At 46.3% G+C, this 27,952-nt stretch overlaps 1 protein-coding gene across 2 annotated transcripts; it reads right to left on the bottom strand.

Moving 5' to 3' along the window:
* Window positions 1-321: 321 nt before the first annotated feature.
* On the bottom strand, window positions 322-5,816 carry LOC102275400 (antimicrobial peptide NK-lysin). Of its 2 annotated transcripts, XM_005891665.2 has the most exons (5): window positions 5,552-5,814; window positions 4,463-4,566; window positions 3,887-3,988; window positions 2,302-2,470; window positions 322-1,347 (listed from the first exon to the last, which is right to left on the bottom strand). In XM_005891665.2, the coding sequence occupies exons 1-5, from the start codon at window positions 5,601-5,603 to the stop codon at window positions 1,337-1,339; spliced, it is 438 nt and encodes a 145-aa protein (XP_005891727.1). In that variant the 5' UTR covers window positions 5,604-5,814; the 3' UTR covers window positions 322-1,336. The 2 variants fall into 2 exon arrangements, with proteins under 2 accessions (XP_005891727.1, XP_070235526.1); XM_070379425.1 differs by lacking the exon at window positions 322-1,347 and having other exon boundaries at window positions 1,356-2,470; window positions 5,552-5,816.
* Window positions 5,817-27,952: the final 22,136 nt, after the last annotated feature.

Genomic DNA, 27,952 nt, shown 5'->3' with positions numbered 1-27,952 from the left:
AAGATCCTGCAAGCCTCAGTTCAGTTCAGTTCAGTCGCTCAGTCATGTCTGACTCTTTGTGACCCCATGAACTGCAGCACCCCAGGCCTCCCTGTCCATCACCAACTCCTAGAGTTCACCCAAACTCAAGGCACAGCCAAAAAAAAAAAAAAAAAAAAGGAGAAGGCTGCCTTCTGTGAGAAGTAAAAGGCTAAGTTTCAGTTCCTAATATCCAGAAGAACTCTAACCCTAAGAGTAAAAAACCTGGCTTAAAACTTAACATTCAAAAAATTAAGATCATGGCATCCGGTCTCATCACTTCATGGCAAATAGATGAGGACAAAAATGGAAACAGTGACAGACTTTATTTTCTTGAGCTCCAAAATCACTGAGGACAGTAACTACAGCCTTGAAATTAAAAGACGTTTGCTCCTTGAAAGAAAATCTAGAGACATCACTTTGCTGACAAAGGTCCATATAGTCAAAGCTATGGTTTTTCCAGTACTCATGTACAGATGTGAGAGTTGAACAATAAAGAAGGCTGAGCACTGAAGAACTGATGCTTTCAAATTGTGGTGCTGGAGAAGACTCTTGAGAATACCTTGGACATCAATGAGAACCAACCAGTCAATCTTAAAGGAAATCAACTCTGAATTTTCATTGGAAGGACTGATGCTGAAGCTGAAGCTCTAATACTTTGACCACTTGATGCAAAGAGCCAACTCATTAGAAAAGACCCTGATGCTGGGAAAGACTGAGGGCAGGAGAAGAAGGGGATGACAGAGAATGAGATGGTTGGATGAGATCACTGATTCAATGGATATGAGTTGAACAAGCTTCAGAATATAGTGAAGGACAGGGAAGCCTGGCATGCTGCAGTCCATGCGGTGGCAAAGGGTCGAACACAGCTGATCGACTGAATAACAACAAAACCCTAACCCGGCTGGTTTCCCCAGCTGATCTGAGAGTTCCTGGGGGTATATTCGTAGTGTACTCCAGGTTCTTGGAGTGACATGCAGCACAATAAGCATTTCATGACCACATGTGTGAGAGCTGCTAAGTTGTCTTATTCACTGCTAAATCCCTAGCATCTAGGATCACAGGTGGACATACAGCATGTTTATTGAATGAACTCATGAGTCAGATGAGCGTGCCCCTCCTCTGAAACCCAGCAAAGGAAAAGAAGCTGCAAAAATTCTTGCTTGATATTTTATTCTCCTGAGCGGGGAAGGCAGTGGAAGAAGTTAGATGAGAGAAACTAGAGTGAAGACTCCTGGATTCAGGAAGGAAGGAGCTGACCGAGGATGCTGGAGTTTCTGTACTTCTTCCCCAGGGTGGGGTTGGGGGATCCGGGGGCTCAGATGAGACCTGGTGTGGAGAGAAGAGACAGCAATGGGCGGTGTGTGGGGTCTCTAGAGGGGATGGGGACTCAGAGCCACCTGTCCTTGTGGTACACATGCAGTGTCCCCTCCTGGAAGCCCTTCAGGAGCCTGTGTAGGTGGTGGGGCTTTGAAAATAAAAGCCACAGGAAACGGTGGGGACCTCATACTAATGGGCAATCTGCAAGCATCAGGCCGCAAAGCATCAGTGAGAGTGGATGAGCTGCCAGACCCGAACGGAGGACCCCTTCCCCGTCCCATCTCTTGTAGCCATTGCCTGAAATCTCCAGGCATAGCCTGGGCAGCCCTAGCCCTCCTCCCACCCCATGAGATTCCTCCAGCCCAGCTCTTAGGCCCCTATGTCATGGAGAAGGATGTGGCCTCGGCTCCCATTCTGGGATCAGGGGTGGGCTGGGAGGTTGGAGTTCGATCAGGCTCTGATGTCTCCAGTATCTTAGTCTCAGGCCATTTCCTTGGTGTCAGCCTCGTCATACATGATGGTCTTATTCAGTCCTCACCCCAACCTCAGAAACAGGAGTCATTATCCCCCTTTCACAGGTGAGAAAACTGAAGCTCGAAGAGGTTTAGCCACTTGCCCAAGGTCACACAGCTGAGGAGAAATGGGGACCTGATTTAACTCCAGGACTGTTTGTGGGAGTGTGGGGAGGGGCAGGGGGAGGTTGCCTCAGGCTGTTAGGAGTTTTTCTCAAATGTTGAGAAAGGACTTTGGTAGGAGCCAAGGTCTACCTGCCCATCTGCTCAACGCTGTCCCTGTTGGGAGTGATTGGAGTGATGTGTCATATGGCCAGAAGGCTGGGAGGGGCAGGTGTGAGCTACTTAGCAAGTTCTCTCTGACAGGTGCCTTCCTGTGTTTGTAAACTCTATTGCACATTTGCGGGGAAGCTGTCAGGAAATAACTCCCTTCTGTTGCCTCTGCACGTACCTGCCTTGCGCTTGCACAACTTGATGTCCACACAGATGGCCTGAGGTGTCTTCCTAGCCATGATGTCCTTAGAGATGTGATTGAGATACTTCTTCATCATCTGGTTGCAAAGGATGCTCCACAGCCCCATCTTGCTGCACACCTTGGAGGTCACACGGATGATGACATTCTGGAGCGGTAGCGCCGTGGTGGGAAATAGACCTCAGGTGAACTCTGCCTGGCATTGCCTTTCTGCAAGCCCTGGCAGCTTTGGTCCCCAGGCGGGTCTGGCAATGGGACCAGTGGCCAGGGAGCTGGTGCCTGGTGGCCACTGGAGCGGGGACTGGAGAAACAGGGCTCAGCCCCTGTTCCTCATCCCTGAGTCCTGGCCCAAGCCTGACCAGCAGGGGCTCCGGAAAAGACAATTGGTCCTGCTGAGTCTCAGCTCCTATATACCTGGGCCCTGTCTTCTGGGTGGAGAGTGGTGCCCAGACCCACTTTAAAGGCTCTGCCTACGTAGCTTCTGGGTCCAGGGCCTGACTGGTGCTGGGTTGGGGGGGTGGGGGTTGGGGTTGGGTGCAGTGGGTTAGGAGGGGATCTGAACTTGAAGCCTTGGTTCATTGATTTTGGAATATCTTATCCTGCCATCCCAGGGGAAGAGGATAAATCTGAGGATCCCAGGATGAAGACAGAGGGCTAAGCAGGTCAAGGGAGCTAAGGGGGGCAGGGGGAGAGTGAAACTGATTCCTGTGATGATACATCCACTTCTTAAGCATTAAGTTGGAGCTAAGTACATCCCACTTTTCAGCTCCTTTAAAAGGCCTAGGCAGGACTTCCCTGGTGGCTCATGGTGAAGAATCCACCTGCCAGTACAGGAGAGGATCTGAGGTCCAGGAAGACCCCACACGCTGGGGAGCAAGGAAGCTGGTGCAACACAACCACTGAGCCTGTGCTGTAGAGCCCAGGAGCCACAACTACTGAGCCCACGTGTCTCAACTACTGAAGTCCGCATGCTGAGAGCCAGTGCTCCACAACAGGAAGAGCCACCGCAGTGAGAAGCCTGAGCACCCCAGTGACAGAGTAGCCCCCACTCAGAGCAACTAGAGAGAAAGTCTGAGAGGCAACCAAGACCCAGCACAGTCAAATAAACACATAAATAAAATCATCTGTTTAAAAAAAGTCCTAGGCAACTTGGGGTTCTTGTCCATCCCATTCCATAGGTAAGAAAACTGAGGCTCACAAAGTGTTTATGACTTGTCCAAGCCATACAGCTCGGATGTGGAGAACCTGGGACATACCTTTCCTGACTCAGGCTTGATCTGGAACCAACCTCCCAGAGCCATATCCTGGACATGAATGGGAGGTCCCTACCTTCCCTGGGGACAGGTTCCCTTCAAGAACTTGATGGAAACCACACACTCTTCCTCCCACTTTCACACTCCCAGAATGCCTCAAGTTGAGGGAATTCTCCAAAGTCCATTGGCACACATTTGAGCAGCCCACAGACCCTCAGCCATTCTGGTAGCCCTCTTCACCATCTGCCGCCCTCCCCACCCCCTCAGGGGCACCACTCCACCCAACAAGCTCCACACGCCTCCAGTCTCACCTTGCTGGGCCTATTTCCCACCATGTACTTCAACATCTGCATTATCTTCTGACAAGGACCACAGAATTGGTTCAGCTCTTCTCTTTGGAGCACCAGGTCACCCTATTAGGAAAGGAAGTCCCTCAGAGTGGTCTCTCGGACACCCCAACCTTGGAAGGGCACCAGGAAGGGGCCCTTGGGGGCTTTCAAGGCCAGTAGGATGACCCATGATCTGTCTGTCCATATGAGGACCTGAGCCAGACTGGCTGGCCCCTGCCCATCTCTCTGCCTGTCTTTGAGGGGCTGAGAGACCCCACGACCTGCCCCCACACCCACAGCACCGGCCCCAGCCCAGCATCTGCCCCTCTGCTGTTCTACCATCAGACAAGGAGGAGGCTCTTGGGGAGGGCCCAGCCACCAGGGTAGCCCCCATCCCACAGTCAGGTACAAGTGTGAACAAAACCAGCATCTTCAGCTCCCAGCCCTGCCTCCCCATCCCCTGACCAGTTCAGTCTCCAGGCCCTCGCCCCTGGCGCTGCCCAGGGAGGAAAGGAAGGAGAGGGATGGTGGGGGAGCAGCAGGAAGCCATCCGTGTACCTGGGGATCCTCCGGGGCCAGGCCCTGGCGCAACTTGTCTCCATCCCACAGATGGGCCGTCGCCTGGTCATGGCACTCAGGAGTCAGACCAGAAAAGGCCAGCCCTGGGGAAGAAACAGCATGAGCAGCCCTCCACAGACAGAGGGAGAGGAGAAGTCATTGCTTCTGGCTGGGAGAGCCCAGGAGGCAGCTGGCACCCAGGACGGGGAGGCGGCTTTGTGAGGGGACCCAGGCGCCTGCTGCCTTGCTCTGCCCTGGGGCTGCTCTGACCCACTGTCAGGAGAAACACACACTCTCAAGTTCCTTGGAGAGCAAAGAGGATAAGTCCCCCCAGCCATCACCATTGCACCACCATCTCTGTCTCTCTGTCTTGTTGTCTGTCTGTGTGTGTGTGTGTGTGTGTGTGTGTGTGTGTCTCTCTCTCTCTCTCTCTCTCTCACACACACACACACACACAGATTTGGGGCCCGTCTAAAAGGAAACTTCCCTCATCTTCTTTTAAGGGATTGTTTTTCTTTTTCTCTTTCCTCAAAAAAAAAACCTCATGTCAGGTGGCCCAGCCTAACCTGTTCTCCCCTCCAGAAGGGTCCTTGCACTCAGCTAAACCCTTAGAACTTCCAGTGAGCCCGGGCACTGGGAGAGAGGAAAGGTATGGGGACAAGGGAGTGAGTCTGGAACAGTGAGAGGTCCCCATTCACTCAGATGCCCTGTCATCACCCTGGCCATTGTGGGCCAGAAGAAACCTCAGACCCACCGGTGGGTCAGTGATCTTCATGATGCAGATGAAGAGCCAGAGGCCCAGGAAGGGAAAGGGAGCCCCCTGGGCCCCATAGCCTGAGCAGTAGAATTGGGACCAGACCCCTGGCTGGGGCTCCCTTCTTTCCCACTGGCTCTCTCTCCCCATTGGCCAGGTCACTGCCAGGCCGGGCTGAACCTGACTCTGAGGGTAAGGCCCAGCCTCCGTGGTGATGGTGAGAAGGCTGTGGGACCTGAGGTGACCTTGGAGCTCATGTTTGGGTCCACAAAGCCTGAGAAAGCAGGGCTGGGAGGAGGAGCCATTGGGATCTACCCCAAGGGGAATGTCCTCACCTGGAGCGACCAGGAGCACCGAGGTGACGAGCAGAACAGCCCAAGAGGTCATGGTGGGCAGCTGCCCAGGCTCCCTCCACAGCCTGTTTTATAGAGGCTGGGAACTTGGCAATCTGACTGGACAGGGTTCTTTTCCTCTTATCAGCCACCTCCCGTGTCACTGGGTTTACCACAAACACCAGTGTCAGTCTATGGAGAAGTGGGGGGAGGTATGTACCTCAGAGCTTCCACACATCCCTCTCCACCCCCCCTGCCCAGCACTAGAACTTTCTGAGCTGAGCCGGGTGTTAATGGAGAGCACTGGCCGCCATGATGCCCACCCTGCCCTGATGTGGTAACGGGAGGAGAAGTCCCCACTACTGAGGGGTCGGGTAGGGCTCTTGGCCAGGTAAGCATCCATGCCCCCTGCCTCATCTCTTCCTCCCACCCCAGAGGTCTGGGCTGGTGTCGCCACGTCATCCTTCTCCTCGTATTCCGGGTCTCCTTCCAGCCATTTAAGCCAATGTAGCACTACCTGATTCAGACGTAGAAAAAGGTGCCCTCAGGGTAGATCCTGACAGCTCCCCCTCCCAGCTCTGCATTCTTGGGCTTCATGGACCCTGATCATGAGCTCCATGGGCACCTCAGGTGCCCTAGACCCACACCAGCCTTCTCAACATCACCAAAGAGGCTGGGCCTTTCCCTCAGAGCCAGGTTCAGCCCAGCCTGGCAGTGACCTGGCTGATGGGGAGAGACAACCAATGGAAAGGAAGGAAGCCCCAGCCAGGGGTCTGGTCCCAACTTCTGGGCCTCTGAATAGTCATCTGTGTCATAAAGGCCATTGGCCCTCATCTGTAAGAAAAATACAGGCTACCCAGTTAAATTTGAGCTTCCCTGGTGGCTCAGATGGTAAAGCGTCTGCCTGCAATGCGGGATACCTGGGGTTCGATCCCTGGGTTGGGAAGATCCCCTGGAGAAGGAAATGGCAACCCATTCCAGTATTCTTGCCTGGAAAATCCCATGGACAGAGGAGCCTGGTAGGCTACAGTCCGTGGGGTTGCAAAGAGTCGGACACGACTGAGTGACTTCACTTTCACTTTCACCCAGTTAAATTTGAATATTAGATAAAATTAATTTCTTAGTATCCGTATGTCCCAAATACTGCATGGAATATACTTACACTGAAAAGTATTTGCTGTTTACCTGAAATTCAAATTAAACTGGGCATGCTGTAGTTTGTCTGACAACCTTAAGTCAACTTCTCCATGGTTCAGATGAGGAAACTGAGTGAACAGGAGGGACTGACAGGAGCCACAAGGCTAACAGGAGGCATTGTAGGGACTAGAACCTCCCTTCTGCCTCCTTCAGGCCTTTCACCGCCAGCTGCTGAAGTGGCAGAGGTGTCCAGCCAGGACAAATTAGCACCCCGCTTCAGCACCTCCCACCCCTCAATCCCCCTGTGCATGTGTGCTAAGTCATTTCAGTCGTGTCTGACTCTCTGTGACCCCATGGACTGTAGCCCGCCAGCCTCCTCTGTCCATGGGAGTCTCCAGGCAAGAATACTGGAGTGGGTTGTCATGGCCTCCTCCAGGGGATCTTCCTGACCCAGGGATGAAGCCTGCATCTCCTGCATTGCAGATGGATTCTTTACCACCAAATTATGGGGGAATCCCAACCCCCCTTTAGTGTTATCTCTAATAAGACACCTCCTCCCACCTCCCTAGGAATCCCATCAATGTCTGAGGCCCAAGCATCATCTGAGCCTCTTCCTCTAAAATGTTGTATGTTGGGACTTCCCTGGTGGTCCAGTGGCTAAGACTCTATGGTCCCAGGGCAGGGGGGGCAGGTTTGAGCCCTGGTCGGGGAACTAGATCCCATGTGCTGCAAGTAAGACCCAGCACAGGCAAATAAATAAAAATAAATATAAATAAAATAACAAAATGCTGCATGTTTCCTGAGCCCATGCAAGGCCAAGCTCTCCACTGAGATTCTGCTGAGAAGAAAAAGGATAGAGTCCCAAGGCAGTTTAGCCTCTTATGAAATGGGGGTGCCTTAAGCAAGATACTCCATCTCTTAGCTGCCCTGGCCCCTTATCTGTAAAAATGTATTTAGTGTTGTCTCCTCGGAGGGCCCCAAGGTGGCGTGTTTGTGTGTCTGAGGAAGCTTGGTAGCCTGAGATATGCTGGCACATATAGGCTGTTAACATGAACTAGAGGATAACCCCAACATAGCTTCTGTAAATAAATGCCGGTTCTGTGGGAGATTAATAGCTGCTGTCAAGGGGAGTGGGAGGTGGTGCACCAGTCCTCATGTGAAAATGCAGGGCTAGAAGATTCCACAGGTTTACGTGCTTGCCATGGGACTTCTCAGCACCTTTACCATGATAGGGTGGGCTGTGGACCCTGAGCTGAGTTCTCAGCCTTTCCCAACAACTTTGGCCACAGAATCTTTTGATCAAGAAGGATTTGAGGGACTGAATGATGGTGGCTGATCCAGCCACCTTCTCAGGCCTGTGTGACCAGGAAGGTCACTGGCCTAGCAGCTTCTGGAGCCCAAGAAGCAATCTTCATGAAAACAAGAAACAGACAGACAGATGTGCGCCACCGCAGATGGTGACTGGCTCTCTGCAAGTGTGAGTGACGGTGGGGAACAGGACCCTGACTGTCCTCTCTGTGAGGAGAAGAGTTGGGGTCCTCCTCACTGTCACTTCTTTTCCTCCTGAAGAGTTGAGAATGGGGGAAACACTCACAGTGCTGCAGCCTACGATGAATCGGACTGAACTGAGAAGGGTGGGGATCCCCTGAATGCTTTCAGGTTGTTCGCCCCAACCCCAGGCAAGCAGACAACTCACACTAACTCATGTCACACACTTACACAGGGTTACACGAACTGAGAGCCACACACTCTCCAAAGCACTCACAAACTGACACACTCACACACACCCTCCTGGACACCCATGTATTCACATATATTCACACTAATTCACAGCCACACACCTTCAAATACTCTAAATTCACACACACACACATAGAAACACACCATCTTTATTCCTACCTGTATGGAAGCCACTGAATGTCAGACTAAAGAGCAAGGAATTCAAGCATTTTCAGCACTTTTGATCTCTTATTTTTGCTTTTTATTGAAAACACTTTAATCAGATAAGAAAGAAACAATGAATGAGACTACTTATAAGTTCACCAAGCAGATTTATAGGAATATTGACAGATGACAGATGACACTAGACTCATAGTGGGGATCATTCTGAAATTTATAGAAATATTGAATCTCTATGTTCAGTTCAGTCCAGTGGCTCAGTCGTGTCCGACTCTTTGTGACCCCATGGACTGCAACACACCAGGCCTCCCTGTCCATCACCAGCTCCCGGAGTTCACCCAAACTCATGCCCATTGAGTCAGTGATGCCATCCAACCATCTCATCCTCTGTTGTCCCCTTCTCCTCCCACCTTCAATCTTTCCCAGCATCAGGATCTTTTCTAATGAGTCAGCTCTTCACATCAGGTGGTCAAAGTATTGGAGTTTCAGATTCAGCATCAGTCCTTCCAATGAATATTCAGGACTGATTTGCTTAAGGATAGACTGGTTGGATCTCCTTGCAGTTCAAGGGACTCTCAAGAGTCTTTTCCAACACCACAGTTCAAAAGCATCAATTCTTTGGCTCTCAGCTTTCTTTATAGGCCAACTCTCACATCCATACATGACTACTGGAAAAACCATAGCCCTGACTACATGGACCTTTGTTGGCAAAGTAATCTCTCTGCTTTTTAATATACTGTCTAGGTTGGTCATAACTTTCCTTCCAAGGGGTAAGCATCTTTCAATTTCATGGCTGCAGTCACCATCTGCAGTGATTTTGGGGGCCCAGAAAAATAAAGTCTGACACTGTTTCCACTGTTTCCCCATCTATTTCCCATGAACTGATGGGACCAGATGCCATGATCTTCATTTTCTGAATGTTGAGCTTTAAGCCAACTGTTTCACTCTCCTCTTTCACTTTCATCAAGAGGCTCTTTAGTTCCTCTTCACTTTCTGCCATAAGGGTGGTGTCATCTGCATGTCTGAGGTTATTGATATTTCTCCCAGCAATCTTGATTCCAGCTTGTGCTTCTTCCAGCCCAGCGTGTCTCATGATGTACTCCCCATGTACGTTAAAGAAGCAGGGTGACAATATACAGCCTTGATGTACTCCTTTTCCTATTTGGAACCAGTCTGTTGTTCCATGTCCAGTTCTAATTTTTGCTTCCTGACTTTCATACAGGTTTCTCAAGTGGCAGGTCAGGTGGTCTGGTACTCCCATCTCTTTCAGAATTTTCCACAGTTTATTGTGATCCACACAGTCAAAGGCCTTGGCATAGTCAAGAAAGCAGAAATAGATGTTTCTCTGGAACTCTCTTGCTTTTTCCATGATCCAGCGGATGTTGGCAATTTGATCTCTGGTTCCTCTGCCTTTTCTAAAACCAGCTTGAACTTCTGGAAGTTCACGGTTCACGTATTGCTGAAGCCTGGCTTGGAGAATTTTGAGCATTACTTTACTAGCGTGTGAGATGAGTGCAATTGTGCGGTAGTTTGAGCATTCTTTGGCATTGCCTTTCTTTGGGATTGGAATGAAAACTGACCTTTTCCAATCCTGTGGCCACTGCTGAGTTTTCCAAATGTGCTGGCATATTGAGTGCAGCACTTTCACAGCATCATCTTTCAGGATTTGAAATAGCTCCACTGGAATTCCATCACCTCCACTAGCTTTGTTCATAGTGATGCTTCCTAAGGCCCACTTGACTTCACATTCCAGGATGTCTGGCTCTAGATGAGTGATCACACCATTGCGATTATCTGAGTTGTGAAGATCTTTTTTGTACAGTTCTTCTGTGTATTCTTGCCACCTCTTCTTAATATCTTCTGCTTCTGTTAGGTCCATACCATTTCTGTCCTTTTATGGAGCCCATCTTTGCATGAAATGTTCCCTTGGTATCTCTAATTTTCTTGAAGAGATCTCTAGTCTTTCCCATTCTGTTGTTTTCCTCTATTTCTTTGCACTGATCACTGAGGAAGGCTTTCTTATCTTTCCTTGCTATTCTTTGGAACTCTGCTAACATAGTGTTGTAGGTCAATTATACTTTAAAGACAAACTCTTAGAAAAAAGAGATCAAATTTGTGGTTACCAGAGGCTGGGGTGGTAGGGTAAGGGGTGGGATTGGGTGAAGATGGTCAGAAGGTACAAATGTCCAGTTATAAGATAAGTAAATATTAGGGATGTAAGGTACAATAGATAAAGATAATGAATGCTGCTGTGCATTATAAATGAAAATTATAAACATAGTAAATTTTAAGAGCTTTTCTTACGAATAAAAATTTTTTTCTATTTATTTATTGTTGTATTTATATGAGATGATGGTTATTCACTAACCTGCTGTGATAATAATTTTATGATGAATGTAAGTCAAATCATTATGCTGTATACCTTAAACTTATATAATGCTATATGTCAATTGTATCTCAATAAAACTGGAAATTAACTAATTATAAAAGATTTATAGAAATACCATTTACACCAGAAAATGGTTTTTAAGCAGCTTTCTTTAAATTTTCTTTTAAATTTTTTGACAGCTGCTGCTGCTGCTGCTAAGTCGCTTCAGTCGTGTCCGACTCTGTGCGACCCCAGAGACGGCAGCCCACCAGGCTCCCCTGTCCCTGGGATTCTCCAGGCAAGAACACTGAAGTGGGTTGCCATTTCCTTCTCCAATGCATGAAAGTGAAAAGTGAAAGTGAAGTCACTCAGTCGTGTCCGACTCTTAGCGACCCCATGGACTGCAGCCCACCAGGCTCCTCCGTCCATGGGATTTTCCAGGCAAGAGTACTGGAGTGGGGTGCCATTGCCTTCTCCGTTTTTGACAGCACTGGGTGTCCATTGCTGCATGTGGGCTTTCTCTAGTTGCCGCAAGCAAAGCCTAGTGCATGGGCTTCTCACTGCAGTGGCTTCTCTTGTTGAGGAGCACAGGCTCTAGGGCAAGGGTTCAGTAGTTGTGGCACACGGGCTTAGTTGCCCCCTGCAGGTGGAATCTTTCCAGACCAGGGATTGAACCTGAAACTCTTATGTCTCTTGCATTGGCAGACAGGTTCTTTACCATGAGCACCACCTGGCTTCTGCTGTCTGATCCGTCCTTAATTCCTAAGTCCATATAGCCATCTGATGTCAAACTGGTTCACCTCATGTAAGGAAACCAGGACTCAGAGAGGTCCAGTGAATTTTCCAAAGACACACAACTCAAATCCAACAGGCCTGGGAATTTGAACTCAGACTCTAAAGTCCAAGTTCCTCCCCAGTCCACACTGGCCCTGTCTCTAGGTTTCCAGGCTAGAGCTGCTTCCCCTGTGGCCAACAGGTCAGGAACTACCCCCACCCCCCACCCATAAGCCTCCTCTTTTCTAACCACATAAAAAGACCATGGCATACATGTGGAGACCACATTAGTGAAGGGGGAAAAGCCCAAGGTGACTCATGTCTTTCTTTACCGTATTCAGTAAATACACATATCGGTAAATACACACATATACAAATATCTTTGGGGAATTCAGTAAGATCAGATATTCCAGCTAGCCCTTTTCTGGGGTGCTAAGGGGTATGGACAAGGGGCCCTGGGGTCCCACGTGACAAGAACCTAGCACAAGTCCATAAGTCCTATCCGTTTGCAGTCGTGGGGTCCCATGGACTGGCCCATTGCAAGTAAATCTTCTTCAAGAAATCTTTGCTTTCCCCAGTGTCATGAAGATATCCTCTTGTTTCTTCTAGCAGTTTTAAAGTTTTCTACATTTAGGTCTGTGATTCACCTCAAATGAGCTGGGTTGAAATTCTGTTGCTTCAGATCAATTTGTTGAAAAGATTTTTATTTTCCCGTTGAATTGCTTTGACATCTGGGTCAGAAATCAAATGACTATATAAATGTGGGTCTGTTCGTAGGTTCTTTATCACAGCAAGTATTGCATTAATAATAGTACCAAAACACTCTGATTTTTTTAAACAGGCACAATATTTGAACAGTCACTTCATAAAGGAAGAATAGCCAATGAATATTTGAAAAAGTGTTAAATACCATAACTCATGAGGGAATTCTATGTTAAAACTACCATGAAATGATGGCATCAAAATGACTACAATTAAACAACAAGATCTCGCTTACGTGTGGAATCTGAAAATTAAACAAACAAAAGAAAAAAAAAAAAACAGAACTCATAGAAACAGAAAATAGATCAGTGGCTGCCAGAAGTACAATGTGGGGAGAGGTCAAAATAGAGATTTTGTACTTTTAAGCATTAAGTCAGTTCAGTTCAGTTCAGTCGCTGAGTCGTGTCCAACTCTTTGTGACCCCATGAACCGCAGCAGTCAAGGCCTCCCTGTCCATCTCCAACTCCCAGAGTCTGCCCAAACCCACTTCCATTGAGTCGGTGATGCCATCCAACCATCTTGTCCTCTGTCATCCCCTTCTCCTCCTTCTTCTCCTCCTCAATCTTTCCTAGCATCAGGGTTTTTTCAAATGAGTCAGCTCTTTGCATCAGGTGGTCAAAGTATTGGAGTTTCAGCTTCAACATCAGTCCTTCCAATGAACACCAGGACTGATCTCCTTTAGGATGGACTGGTTGGATCTCCTTGCAGTTCAAGGGACTCTCAAGAGTCTTCTCCAACACCACAGTTCAAAAGCATCAATTCTTCAGCACTCAGCTTTCTTTATAGTCCAATTCTCACATGACCACTGGAAAAATCATATCCTTGACGATGGACCTTTGTTGGCAAAGTAATCTCTCTGCTTTTTAATATACTGTCTAGGTTGGTCATAACTTTCCTTACAGGAAGTAAGCGTCTTTTAATTTCATGGCTGCAGTCACCATCTGCAGTAATTTTGGAGCCCAAAAAAATAAAGTCAGCCACTGTTTCCACTGTTTCCCCATCTATTTCCCATGAACTGATGGGACCAGATGCCATGATCTTAGTTTTCTGAATGTTGAGCTTTAAGCCAACTTTTTCACTCTCCTCTTTCACTTTCAAGAGGATTTTTAGTTCCTCTTCACTTTCTGCCATAAGGGTGGTGCCATCTGCATGTCTGAGGTTATTGATATTTCTCCCAGCAATCTTGATTCCAGCTTGTGCTTCCTCCAGCACAGCATGTCTCATGATGTACTCTGCATGTAAGTTAAAGAAGCAGGATGACAATATACAGCCTTAATGTACTCCTTTTCCTATTTGGAACCAGTCTGCTGTCCCATGTCCAGTTCTAACTTTTAAGCATTAGGTTTACTAAATAGTATATCTGCCTCTTTACTCAAATTATCTCTTTGAGTTACAGCTTTTTGCAGCTGTAAGTTTTCCAGTTTTCCTTTTATTTAAAGAAATATTTATTTATTTGCTTTGCTGTCCATGTCTTCCTTGCATCATGTGAAACTCTAAGTTGTGCCATGCAGAATCTCTGGCTGCAGCACATGGGATCTAGTTCCCTGACCAAGCATCATACCCAGGCCCCATGCATTGGGAGAACGGGTTCTTAGCCACTGGACATAGTGGAAGTCCCTCCAGTTTTCCTGATAGCTTGTACTGAATTTCTCTAAAATCATTATGTTTCCATTTATGTCAAAACTTATTTTGATTTCTGTACAGTATTTTAATTTGGTTCTCAGTTCAGTTCAGTTCAATCCATTTGCTCAGTTGTGTCCAACTCTTTGCGACCCCATGGAGTGCAGCACACCAGGCCTCCCTGTCTATCACCAACTCCCGGAGTTTAAAACTCATGTCCATTGAGTCGGTGATGCCATCCAACCATCTCATCTTCTGTCGTCTCCTTCTCCTCCCGCCTTCAATCTTTCCCAGCATCAGGGTCTTTTCAAATGAGTCCATTCTTCACATCAGGTGGCCAAAGTACTGGAGTTTCAGCTTCAACATCAGTCCTTCCAGTAAATATTTGGGACTGGTCTCCTTTAGAATGGACTGTTTGGATCTCCTTGCAGTCCAAGGGACTCTCAAGAGTCTTCACCAACACCACAGTTCAAAAGCATCAATTCTTCGGCACTCAGCTTTCTTTATAGTCCAACTCTCACAACCATACATGACTACTGGAAAAATCATAGCCTTGATTTTTCTATTTGGTTGTAGAGGGCTCTAAATAAAATTTTATTTTATTTTATTTAGTTCTTGCTTGTTTTGGGAGCTCCAATTATGTATTAAAATCTGAAGACACAGTTTGTTTAGTCTTTGTCAGCATTCAAGGCTACTGCCTGTCATTTTGCATGGTCATGACTTTATCTATGACTTATAACCTCTGATCAGAAGCTATGATCCTTGGACAGGCTATTGAGGATGACTTCCTGTATGACTGAAGACTATTCTCTCTTTTGGCTTTTTATCCCTCTCCAATTATAATGTGAGCTCTAAAAAAAACTGTTGTCCAAGCTTATTATCTGTTTTCTTGGTACTTGGTAACCATCTGTGCTACTTCAGGTAGTCATCTTTTTACTGAAAGTACAGACTCCAGCATATTTGAAGAGGAACATTTCTTGGTTCTACTTTGTCAATAGTTTTCTTACTGCTACAGTTGATTGGTTCAATTGTCACAAGCTTAATTTAAGAGACATCATACTGGACTTTCCTGGTGGTCCAGTGGTTAATAATTTGTCTTCCAATGCAGAGGATGTGGGTTCAACCCTGGCCAGGGAACTAAGATCCCACGGTCTACAGGGCAACTAAGCCCTTGGGCCACAACTACTGAGCCTGAGCCCTCTAGAGCCCGTACTCCACAATAAGAGAAGCCTGAGCAACGCAACTAGACAAAAAAAAAGAAAAATCCACACACTTCAACAATGACCCAGAACATTCAAAAAAAAAAAAAAAAAGAGAGAGAGGGAGAGAGAAAGAAAACATTATTTGCAATTCCATTTGTCAACTGGAAACTCTGCTCTGTCCACTTTTAATTCATAATCTTGAGCAAATTGAAAAGTCAGTAATAATTCTTTTATATTTTAACAACTTAGTTTTAATATTAAAGCTAATCAAAACTTACAACTACAACAAAATCACAATTTTTAAGTGAGTTAGAATGAAGACACAGGACATACAAAAATGAACTTTTCCCCTCTAACTTTCATACCTCTTCATAATGCATATTTTACGACTGTGATACTATTCATGATAATTCCAAGAAACAGTTTATACCTGTTCAGGAACATTGTATATTACAAATGATAATTTGTAATGAGTTAAATGAGTTAATTTTGTTAACTTTTAACTTTATTAGTTAAATGAGTTAATTTTTGGATATACTGATATTTGTGTTACCCAGAAAACTACTGAATGCAAACTGTTATGTAAATATGAGATTCACTGCAAACTTAGGATACGAGTCTAAATAAACATTTTAATCAAAAATTTTATCAGTGACCCACAGTGTGTGTGTGTGTGTGTGTGTGTGTGTGTGTGTGTTAGTTGCTTAGTCATGTCCGACTCCTTGGAACCCCATAGACTGCAGCCCACCAGGCCCCTCTGTCCATAGGATTCTCCAGGCAAGAACACTGGAGTGGGTTGCCATTTCCCTCTCCAAAAGGAATTATAGAAAGAAAGAAAGTGAAGTCGCTCAGTCGTGTCCAACTCTTTGTGACCCCATGGACTGTAGCCTACCAGGCACCCCAATCCATGGAATTTTCCAAGCAAGACTACTGGAGTGGGTTCATTTCCTTCTCCGACCTACAGTATAGCACAAGGATTTATATTCAATATGCTGTCATAACCTATTACCAAAAAGAATCTGAAAAAATAGATATGTATATGTATGGAGAAGGCAATGGCACCCCACTCCAGTACTCTTGCCTGGAGAATCCCAAGGACGGAGGAGCCTGGTGGGCTGCCGTCTATGGGGTCGCACAGAGTCGGACACGACTGAGTGACTTAGCAGCAGCAGCAGCATGTATATGTATAACAATCACTGCTGTACACCTGAAACACTGTATATCAGTTCTGACAGTGAAAGTGTTAGTCATTCAGTCGTGTCCAGCTCTTTGTAACCCATGGACTGTAGCCACCAGGCTCCTCTGTCCATGGGATTCTCCAGGCAAGAATACTGGAGTGGGTAGCCATTTCCTTCTCCAGAGGATCCTCCCAACACAGGGATCAAGCCTGGGTTTTGTGCATTGCAGGTAGATTTTTTTCACCGTCTGAGCCACTAGGGAAACCCATATCAACTCTATTTCAATTAAAAACAAAACAAAACAAACTTTTAAACCTCTCAGCAGCAGCTTACCACTCAAAATATAAGTGTGAGAGAGGAAAACCAGACAAAGACACCTTTGGGTGGCTATTATGGTTAGACTCTCTCACCTTCTCTTTTTCCTTTTTTTAACTTGAAGAGGTTGGAAAGTTACACCAACACTTACCAGAATTCATTGCAACTTGGGTCTGGGTGTGAAACCATGTCTACAATTAGATGGCACTGACGTGGATTTGGGACGCTGACCCCGAGACCATCTCTCTATTCTCTTTTGACTATTTTGGCTGCTGGCAAGCAAGGTCATAGAAGTGTGACATTTGGGGGCAGGAGCATTTCCAGTACCAGAAGTCTTCTTAAATTGGCTTTCCAATCCCTGGATGGCAGTGTATTCTTGAACTCTGAGCTGTAGAACCAGCTTGAAATTGTCTTCAGAAACAATTGTTGAGGGCAATTTCTTAAAGTTCCAGGAGTATTCCTTGAAGCCCATTTCAGAACCTGCTTCTTCAGTTCCACAACCATTTTTAAGGACCCAAATCCCTGTGTTAAGTCCCCTACTCTCAAACTACCTGGGATGTTTCTCTTTCTGGCATTGAACACTGACTGACCCAACTTTCATAATCCCAATAATGCTCCCAGAGAAGAGAAGAGAAGTGGGTAGGGTCTAATGAACTCTGCCAAAGACAGGCTTCTCTGGACCTGCATTGTGTCCTCTATGTCTCCAGTGGACCCTGAAAGTGTGGTATACACACACACACACAGTCTTGTCCTCATAACCCTCTGGTTTAAACTGCCAACTCTTGACCACATGCTTGTGGTCAACAAGCATGTGGCTGAAGTTTTGAAGAGTAGATCAGTATTAGAGGTGATAAATTATCTTAGAAGAACAAATGCTCATCCTTTGTACCACTTCCCCTGTCCATCTGGGGACAGTGCAGCCTCTCAGTCAGTGTTCTTCATTAATCTGTCTCCATTTTGCTCCCAGAAGCCCCTGACCAATGGAACATTGTCTTCAGGACCTCCTTATTAGTTGTTGTTCTGTTGCTAAGTCGTATCTGACTCTTTGTTACCCATGGACTACAGCACATCAGGCTTCCTTGTCCTTCACTATCTCCCAGAGTTTGCTCAAACTCATGTTCATCGAGCTTGCGATGCCATCCAACCATCTCATCCTCCGTCGCCCCCTTCTCCTCCTGCCCTCAATCTTTCCCAGCATCAGGGTCTTTTCCAATGAGTTGGCTCTTCTTATCAAGTGGCCAAAGTATTGGAGCTTCAGCTTCACAACAGTCATTCTAATGAATATTCAGGGTTGATTTCCTTTAGGATTGGCTGGTTTGATCTCCTTGCTGTTCAAGGGACTCTTAAGAGTCTTCTCCAGCACCACAATTTGAAAGTATCCATTCGTTGGTGCTCAGCCTTCCTTATGGTCCTTCTCTCACATCTATTTTCTTGGGCTCCAAGACCACTGCAGACGGTAACTGCAACCATGAAATTAATAGACGCTTGCTTCTTGGAAGAAAAACTATGACAAACCTAGACAGCACTTTGCCACAAATTTCCATATGGTCAAATCTTTTTCTAGTAGTCATGTATGGATGCAAGAATCAGACCATAAAGAAGGCTTAGCGCCAAAGAACTGTTGCTTTCAAATCGTGGTGCTGGGAAAGACTATTGAGAGTGCTGTGGACTGCAAGGAGATCAAACCAGTCAATTCTTAAGGAAATCAACCCTTAGTATTCTTTGGAAGGACTGTTGCTGAAGCTGAAGCTCCAATACTTTGGCCAACTGATGTGAAGAGACCCTCACTGGAAAAGATCCTGATGCTGGGAAAGATTGAGAACAGGAGGAGAAGGTAGCTACAGAGGATGAGATGGTTGGATGGCATCACAAACTCAAGGAACATGAGTTTGAGTAAACTCTGGGAGATAATGAAGGACAGGGGAGCCTGGCATCCTGCAATCCATGGAGATACCAAGAGTTGGATACAATTTAGTGACTTAACAACAACAAAAAGAGGTCAAGTGTGTTCCTTTCTGAGCTGTAGCATTTGCCAGCCAGTTTGAAATCCTCCGGGTTCTCTTTTCCTGGCATGGTGAGTGAAAATGTTCAAGATGGTGCTCTGTGTCAGCCTGTACCCCAGGGCGGGGCTGTGATGAGCTAGCCCCTGGCCACCCACTATGCACACAAACTTGAAGATGAAACAGACCTCTGTGGTCTTAAACCACTAAGCTTTTGAGTTTCATGGTCATAATTTCCTGAGCTTGAGGCTCTTGATGTGTGAAGAAATAGTTATCAGGGTTTCCTCCCAGTATCTGCTGTCTTCCTTTTGTGTCACTATCACGAATTTGAGGGCCCTGTCCCCCGTCACTTCAGTCATCTGCCGGGACAGAGCCTGACTCTTCCCAACCAATCACTGTATCCCATTTTCATGGCACAATGATGGGCTCAGGGATGGGATGTATCCCAATTTCAACCTTGCTTCCCAGGTGGCTCAGGGGTAAATAATCTGCCTGCAATCCAGGAGACATGTGTTCAATCCTTGGGTGGGAAGATCCCCTGGAGAAGAGAATGGCAACCCATACCAGTATTCTTGCCTGGGAAATTCCATGGACAGAGGAGCCTGGCTGGCTACAGTCCACGGAGTCATAAAGAGTCAGGCATAACTTAGCAACTGAACACACACACACAATATGATATATTTGCTGTGGTTTCAGAGAAGAAAGGCTTCTTCTGACCTGGCTCCCTAAACAGCACTTGTTGGGTGGGAAGCTCCTTGAAGGTAAGAACAATACTGAGTTTATTCACAGATGTATCTCCAGTGCCTAGAACAGTACCTGGCACATTGCCAGTTATGTATCACTATATCTTTTCTTAAATCAGTGTGTGTGTGTGCTCAGTCACTCAGTTGTTTCCAACTCTTTGTGATCCTATGGACTGTGGCCTGCCAGGTTCCTCTGTCCATGGAATTTTCCAGGCAAGAATACTGGAATGGATTGCCAGTTCCTACACCAGGGGATCTTCTCAACCCAGGGATTGAAGATGTGTCTCTTACATCTCCTGCATTGACAGGTGGATTCTTTTACCACTATGCCACTTTGGAAGTCCCCTTAATTCAGAGAAATAAATAGAGTCATTATTTCTTCAAGTCATCCCATGCTTGGTTGCTCAGTTATGTCCCACTCTTTGTGACCCTATGGACTGTAGCCCACCAGGCTCTTCTGTCCATGGGATTCTCCAGGCAAGAATACTGGAGTGGGTAGCCATTCCCTTCTCCAGGGGATCTTCCTGAACCAAGGATCAAACCCATGTCTCCTGCATTGCAGGCAGATTCTCTACTGTCTGACTCACAAGGGAAGCCCCAAGTCATCACAACACAGGCTTAAAAATGGAATCAATGCCAGCATAATAACTTGAACTTCCCGTATGTCTCCCTTCCAGTTACTGCAAGAATCTCAGCCTTTACAAAGTCTCTTCCACTCTCTGTATCTCAGGAGTTCCTGAGCTCAGCCTGGTGTCCAGGAAGGCAGTGAGCATTGTGGTTTAAGCTCCCAGATCATTAACTGTTCTTTGGTCAAATGAATGAACAAATGAAAGTTCTTTCTAAACTCCAAGTTCCATTGCCCTCCCTCCCTCTTTTCCCCTCTCCCAAATAAATAAATTTCTTCTTTTGAAAGAAAGTAAAACACAAGAAAAAACTGTGCTGGGACTTCCCTGATGGTTCAGTGGTTAAGACTCCACACTTTCACTGGAGAAGGTGCAGATTCAACCCCTGGTGGAGGAACTAAGATCTTGAATTCTACACTGCGCAGTCAACAAAATAAGATAAAATAAGTAGACAGTCAGAAGAAAAAGGGAGAAAGAAATGGCAACCCACTCCAGTATTCTTGCCTAGAGAATCCTGTGGACAGAGGAGCCTGGTGGATTTCTGTCCGTTGGGTTGCACAGAGTCGGACACGACTGAAGTGACTTAGCATGCATGCATGCATTGGAGAAGGAAATGACAACCCACTCCAGTATTCTTGCCTGGAGAATCCCAGGGACAGAGGAGCCTGGTGGGCTGCCGTCTATGGGGTCGCATAGAGTTGGACATGACTGAAGTGACTTAACAGCAGCAGCAGCAGAAGAAGAAGAAAGAAAGAGAGGACTGTGCTGGGAAACATGGCATTTGCCTTGTTTTCTCCCATGGGTTCTACTCCAAACCCAGAAGCTATATTCAAATACATTCCACTAGGACTTCCCTGGCGGTCCAGCAGTTAATAATCTGCCTTTCAACGTAGGGAACAGGGGTTCAATCCCTGATCTGGGAAGATTCCATAGGCCACAGGGCAACTAACTTTGTACACAGAACTATTGAGCCTTTGTATTCTAGAGTCTGTGCTCCTCATCAGGAGAAGCCACCACAATGAGAAGCCCAAACACTGCAACTAGAGAGCAGGCCCTGCTCTCCACAACTAGAGAAAGTCCGCGCGCATAACCTACCAGGCTCCTCCGTCCATGGGATTCTCCAGGCAAGAATACTGGGGTGGGTTACCATTTCCTTCTCCAGGGGATCTTCCCGACCCTGGGATCGAACCCAGGTCTCCCACATTGGGGGCAGACACTTTAACCTCTGAGCCACAGGGAAGCCCTAACAAAGACCCAACCCAGCGAAAAATAAAGAAAGAAATTAATTAATTTAAAAAGCATACCCCATAAAAGAACAGAGGTGGGAGAGGGGAGGAAAGTCACAGACCCTGATGAGTCACTCCCAGAGCAATATTGGGGAAGTGCAGCCTGAAACCATAGAAGGAATTGATGGGAATTCTCCTCTTCACTTTCATCTCTCAGAGGATATAAAAGTGATTTCAATATGCAACCTGTAACACTTGGCTGATCCTCTTAAGTCTCAGCTTTGAAGGCTCTCAAGTCCCCACTTTGGAGCCTCGTGTTTCTCACAATCAAAAGAAAAACAGGGGGGAAAAAAGATGAAAACAAAAGACAAAAAGAAAGAAAAACAGGGAAGTCCAGTAGTTAAGACTCTGTGCTTCTATTGCAGGGGTACAGGTTTGATCCATGGTCAGAGAACTAAGATCCCACATGCATCGGAGCCACAGAAAAAAAGAAAAGGAAAACAGTTTTTCCCCCTCCTCCAGCTTGACTTATTTCTCGCCTTCTCTTCTCTCCACCCCACCCCATTTCTTTTTAATTGGGGTAAAACATTAAATTTACCATTTTAGCAATCTTTATTCCCTGACCAGGGATTGAACCTGCACCCTCCAAATTGGAAATGAGGAGTCTTAACCACTGGACCACCAGGGAAGTCCCACTGTAACAATCTTGAGCATATAGTTCAGCGGCATTAAGCACATTCACAATATTGTATAACCATCACCACCGTCCACCTCCAGCATTTTCTCATCTTGCAAAGCTGAAATTATGTCCCCATTAAACATAAACTCCCCACTTTTTCTCCTCTCAGCCCCTGGCAACCACCATTCTACTTTCTGTCTATGAATTTGACTGCTCTAGGAATTTCATATAAATAGAATCATACATTATTTGTCCTTTTGTGTCTGACACTTCACTGAGCATCTTGCTTTTAAAGTTCATCTATGTTGCAGCATACATCAGAATTTTATTCCTTCATATGGCCACATACTATTTCATTGCTGGTTTCCCTGGTGGCTTGGTGGTAAAGAACCTGCCTGCCAATGCAGTAGACTCTGGTTTGATCCCTGATCCGGGAGGATCCCAGATGCTGGCAACAGAGAAACTAAGCCCATGCACCACAACTACTGAGCCCAAGCACCCTAGAGCCCAAGCTTTGCAAGAAGAGAAGCCACCACAGTGGGAAGCCCTCACAGTGCAACTATTGATAGAGAATAGCCCCTGCTGGCCACAACTAGAGAAAGCCCACACAGCAACAAAGACCCAGCACAGCCAAAAGTTAACTAATTAACTAAATGAAAAAAATCATAAAATCAAAAAAATTTGTTACTAAAAAAAAAAAAAGAAGAAGACGTACAGATGGCCAAGAGGCACATGAAAAGATGTTCAACATCACTAATTATTTAAGAAATGCAAATAAAAACTATGAGCTATCACCTCACATCAGCTAGAATGGCTGTCACCAAAAAATCCACAAACAATAAATGCCAGAGAGGATGTAGAGAGAAGGAACCCTCATACACAGTCACTTCAGTTCAGTTCAGTCGTTCAGTCGTGTCCAACTCTTTGCGACCCCATGAATTGCAGCACACCAGGCCTCCCTGCGGAGAAGACAATGGCACCCCACTCCAGTACCCTTGCCTGGAAAATCCCATGGATGGAGGAGCCTGGTGGGCTGCAGTCCATGGGGTCGCTAAGAGTCAGACACGACTGAGCGACTTCACTTTCACTTTTCACTTTCATGCATTGGAGAAGGAAATGGCAACCCACTCCAGTGTTCTTGCCTGGAGAATCCCAGGGACGGGGCAGCCTGGGTGGGCTGCCGTCTATGGGGTCGCACAGAGTCGGACATGACTGAAATGACTTAGCAGCAGCAGCAGGCCTCCCTGTCCATCACCAACTCCTGGAGTCCACCCACATCCATATCCACTAAGTCGGTGATGCCATCCAACCATCTCATCCTCTTTTGTCCCCTTCTCCTCCTGCCCTCAATCTTTCCCAGCATCAGGGTCTTTTCAAATGAGTCAGATCTTTGCATCAGGTAGCCAAAGTATTGGAGTTTCAGCTTCAACATCAGTCCTTCCAATGAACACCCAGGACTGATCTCCTTTAGGATGGACTGGTTGGATCTCCTTGCAGTCCAAGGGACTCTCAAGAGTCTTCTCCAACACCACAGTTCAAAACATCAAGTCTTCGGCGCTCAGCTTTCTTTACAGTCCAACTCTCACATCCATATATGACTACTGGAAAAACCATAGCTTTGACTAGACAGACCTTTGTTGACAAAGTAATGTCTCTGCTTTTTAATATGCTGTCTAAATTGATCATAACGTTCCTTCCAAGAAGTAGGCGTCTTTTAATTTCATGGCTGCAGTCACCATCTGCAGTGATTTTGGGGGCCCAGAAAAATAAAGTCTGACACTGTTTCCCCATCTATTTCCCATGAAGTGATGGGACCAGATGCCATGATCTTAGTTTTCTGAATGTTGAGCTTTAAGCCAACTGTTTCACTCTCCTCTTTCACTTTCATCAAGAGGCTCTTTAGTTCCTCTTCACTTTCTGCCATAAGGGTGGTGTCATCTGCATGTCTGAGGTTATTGATATTTCTCCCAGCAATCTTGATTCCAGCCTGTGCTTCTTGCAGCCCAGCATTTCTCATGATGTACTCTGCATGTAAGTTAAATAAGCAGGGTGACAATATACAGCCTTGATGTACTCCTTTTCCTATTTGGAACCAGTCTGTTGTTCCATGTCCAGTTCTAACTGTTGCTTCCTGACCTGCTTACAGATTTCTCAAGAGGCAGGTCAGGTGGTCTAGTATTCCCATCTCCTTCAGAATTTTCCAGAGTTTATTGTGATCCACACAGTCAAAGGTTTTGGCATAGTCAAGAAAGCAGAAATAGATGTTTTTCTGGAACTCTCTTGCTTTTTTGATGATCCAGTGGATGTTGGCAATTTGATCTCTTGTTCCTTTGCCTTTTCTAAAACCAGCTTGAACATCTGGAAGTTCACGGTTCACATATTGCTGAAGCCTGGCTTGGAGAATTTTAAGCATGACTTTATTAGCATGTGAGATGAGTGCAATTGTGCGGTAGTTTGAGCATTCTTTGGCATTGCCTTTCTTTGGGATTGGAATGGAAACTGACCTTTTCCAGTCCTGTGGCCACTGCTGAGTTTTCCAAATTTGCTAGCATATTGAGTGCAGCACTTTCACAGCATCATCTTTCAGGATTTGGAATAGCTCATCTGGAATTCCATCACCTCCTCTAGCTTTGTTCATAGTGATGCTTCCTAAGGCCCACTTGACTTCTCATTCCAGGATGTCTGGCTCTAGGTGAGTGATCACACCACCATGATTATCTGGGTCATGAAGATCTTTTTTGTATAGTTCTTCTGTGTATTCTTGCCACATCTTCTTAATATCTTCTGCTTCTGTTAGGTCCATACCATTTCTGTCCTGTATTGAGCCCATTTTAATGGGAATGTAAATTGGTACAGTCATATGAAGAACAGGATGGAGGTTCCTTAAAAAACTAAACATAGACCTTCTGTATGACCCTGCAAGTCCACTCCTGGGCATGTGTCTAGAGAAAAACATGATCCAAAAGGATGCATACACCATAGTGTTCATTGCAGCACTGTTTACAGTAGCCAAGACATAGAATCAACCTAAATGTCCATCGACAGAGGAATGCATAAAGGTGTGGTACATATATACAATGGAAGATCACTAAACCATTGAAAAGAATGGAATAATGTCATTTTCAGCAACATGGCTGGACCTAGAGAATGTCATGAAGAGTGAAATAAGTCAGAAAAGGAGAAACATTGTATGACATCCCTTAAATGTGGAATCTAAAAAGAAATGATAGAAATGAACTTACTTACAAAATAGAAAGAGACTCACAGACTTAGAGAACAAAGTTGTGGTTTCAGAGTTTGAGTGGGTGGGGAGGATAGGGGGAAGGGATAGTTAGGGATTTGGGGATGGTCATGTACACACCACTGATTAAAATGGATAACCAGCAAGGAATTCTGCTCAATGTCGTTTCGCAGCCTAGATGGGAGGGGAGTATAGGGGAGAATGGATTCATGTATTTGTATGGCTGAGTCCCTTTGCTGTTTACCTGAAACTATCACAGCCTTGTTTGTTAATTGGCTATTCTTCAATACAAAATAAATAGGTAAAAAAAAAAAAAAATAGGTGGGTCAGGACAACTAGCTGTACAGCACATCTATGCAGGCTCTCCCTGTAGAAGCCCAATATTATTTTCTTTCTTTTCCTTCTTTTTTTTTTTGTTTCTTTTCTTTTTTTTAATTTATTTTACATTGAAGGAGAGTTGATTTACAATGTTGTGTTAATTTCTGCTGTATAATAAAGTGACTCAGTTATACGCATGTGTACATTCTTTTTTATATTGTTTTCCATTATGGTTTATCACAGGATGCTGAAGATAGTTCCCTATTCTGTACAGTAGGATTCTGTTTTTTATCCATTCTACATATAATAGTTTGCATCTACTAACCCCAAACTGCCCACCCACTCCTCCCTCCTCCCACCCCTGAGAAGTAAAATTTTAATCAGAGATTGAGATGCAGGTAACATCAAAGCAGGAAAAACCAGAGACCCACCCAGGAACCACGAGGCCAACAATCTCACCCTTGCCCTGGGCCAGAGCAGCTCAGCCAATGACTGGTATTGTGTGTTTATTTTATCCTCTTGGATCACAGCTCTACAGAGTGTGGTGACCCGGAACTCTCTTTGAGGATTTGGGGGTGAAGGGAGGCTGAAGCAGAAGAAAATAGCTTCATTACTTTGCCAGGCAAAGGGGGACACAGTGGGCTCCAGCCTCAAAAACTACGTGTCCTAACTTGGAGAAGTTTTATAGTAATGGTTCATACTCTACGTACAATTCATACAATGGTTTATAGTAAAGGGCGTGATCAGCTCATGGACTTTCTTCTGATGAGTTTGTGGTGAAGCAGTTGGGAGTCAGCATCATTAATCCTCAGGTCCAACTTATCTGGGGTCTATGTGCTTAGGGGGCAGCATACGAGTTAACTTCTCCCACTTGAAGGAGTTTCAGTATCTTTACCTCAAGATGGTTGTCTGAGACATTTGGTCACCTTGTAAAATGGAAATTCTCTCTGCCCCCCACCCCGCTCCACCCCCAGAAGCTGCCTAGGCCAATTTTATCCTCCTGCCATAGCAATTGGTTTGGAAACATGTGACCTAATTAGAGCCAAATGTAGGCGTCCCTGAGATTAATTCATGAACCCTGGAAGAGACTCTCCTTCGTCTGGAGTTACCATGTCAAGAGGATGTGAGTCCAGAGCAGCAAGCATCCACAGTGCCAAGTTTCAAGACTTAATGAGGCTCAGATTCTTGATGTCTCATTGCAGACAGAATTCAGTGAGAGACGAAGTGAAAGCTAAGAAGTGGATTTATTTAGAGAGAAACATACTCCACAGATAGAGCATGGGCTATCTCGGAAGGTGAGAGCGGCTCTTTGAGGATTTGATGGAAGCCATGGAAACACTATCCAGAAAACCCCCCAGAACACACAGTGTTGTGTTCAGCATGATGGATCTGAAACAAGGCCATGTGTCCAGCCCCAGGTCCCATTCCCCTGGGCGCCCGGGAGTCCCATTAAGTGTCCCATTAAGTGGGACAGTGTGATGGAGTCCTGGCCCATGAACTGGGAGCAGAAATGAAGGCTACTCTTGGGCCTGATCCTCAACTCCCCACCCGTCTTTCTGCCGTCCAGATACAGAGGAACCAGGGGAGGACCCCAAGGCCTGGGGAACAGCAGAACAAGCGGAAGGATGGGCCTGGGCCCCAGAGTGACTGCATGAACCTGAGCCTCCCCGCTGAACCAGCCTGCCCTGCGGTGTGCTGTGAGCAAGAAGGCAATTAGACACCCTGACCAACACCCCGGAGGCAGCCCCCACCCTCTGCGGCTAGGGCAGTCCTGAGTGTGCCCAGGGCAGCTCCTCTGTTAAACACTCACCAGTCCCACCTTCTTGGGAGGAACGCAAATCGCGGGGACCCATGTTTGTCACATGTTTACACACACTCTTGGTTGACTCCCATGATAGCAACCATTTGTCATACTGACGAGGGCTTGAGGCCAACAGAAACTGCCCGAACCCCTTGTGACCTTGAGAGTCTTTCGGCTATCCTGAGTCCAGTGGTACTGATTCCCACCTGCCTGAGCCAGAGGTAGTACCCGTGATCTTCTGCTGGAGAGGGCACCCCAGGACTCAGCCACATGGGTGGCCACAGTGGTGCCCAGGAGCCAGCGCCTGACTCCCTGCTCTCACCCTTTGTGTCTGCCCCTCCTGGGTGGTCAGCTTATTCTGGTATGTGTGCTGCCCAGGGGGGCCTGACCAGGCAACTGCAAAGGACAGTTTCTTCCCCCTGAGCTGCCAAGCTGTGCCCCTTGTCTCAGATACTTGGGACACTTGGTTGTTTTTTTTTTTTTTTCTCTTTGCTTCATGTAAACGCTCTTCTGAGCGA

The sequence above is a fragment of the Bos mutus genome, chromosome 11 (genome assembly GCF_027580195.1).
Source record: "Bos mutus isolate GX-2022 chromosome 11, NWIPB_WYAK_1.1, whole genome shotgun sequence".
In the NCBI taxonomy this organism is placed as follows: Eukaryota; Metazoa; Chordata; class Mammalia; order Artiodactyla; family Bovidae; genus Bos; species Bos mutus.
The sequence above is the reverse complement of the archived record's forward strand: the minus strand, read 5'-3'. Positions and strand labels throughout refer to the sequence as shown.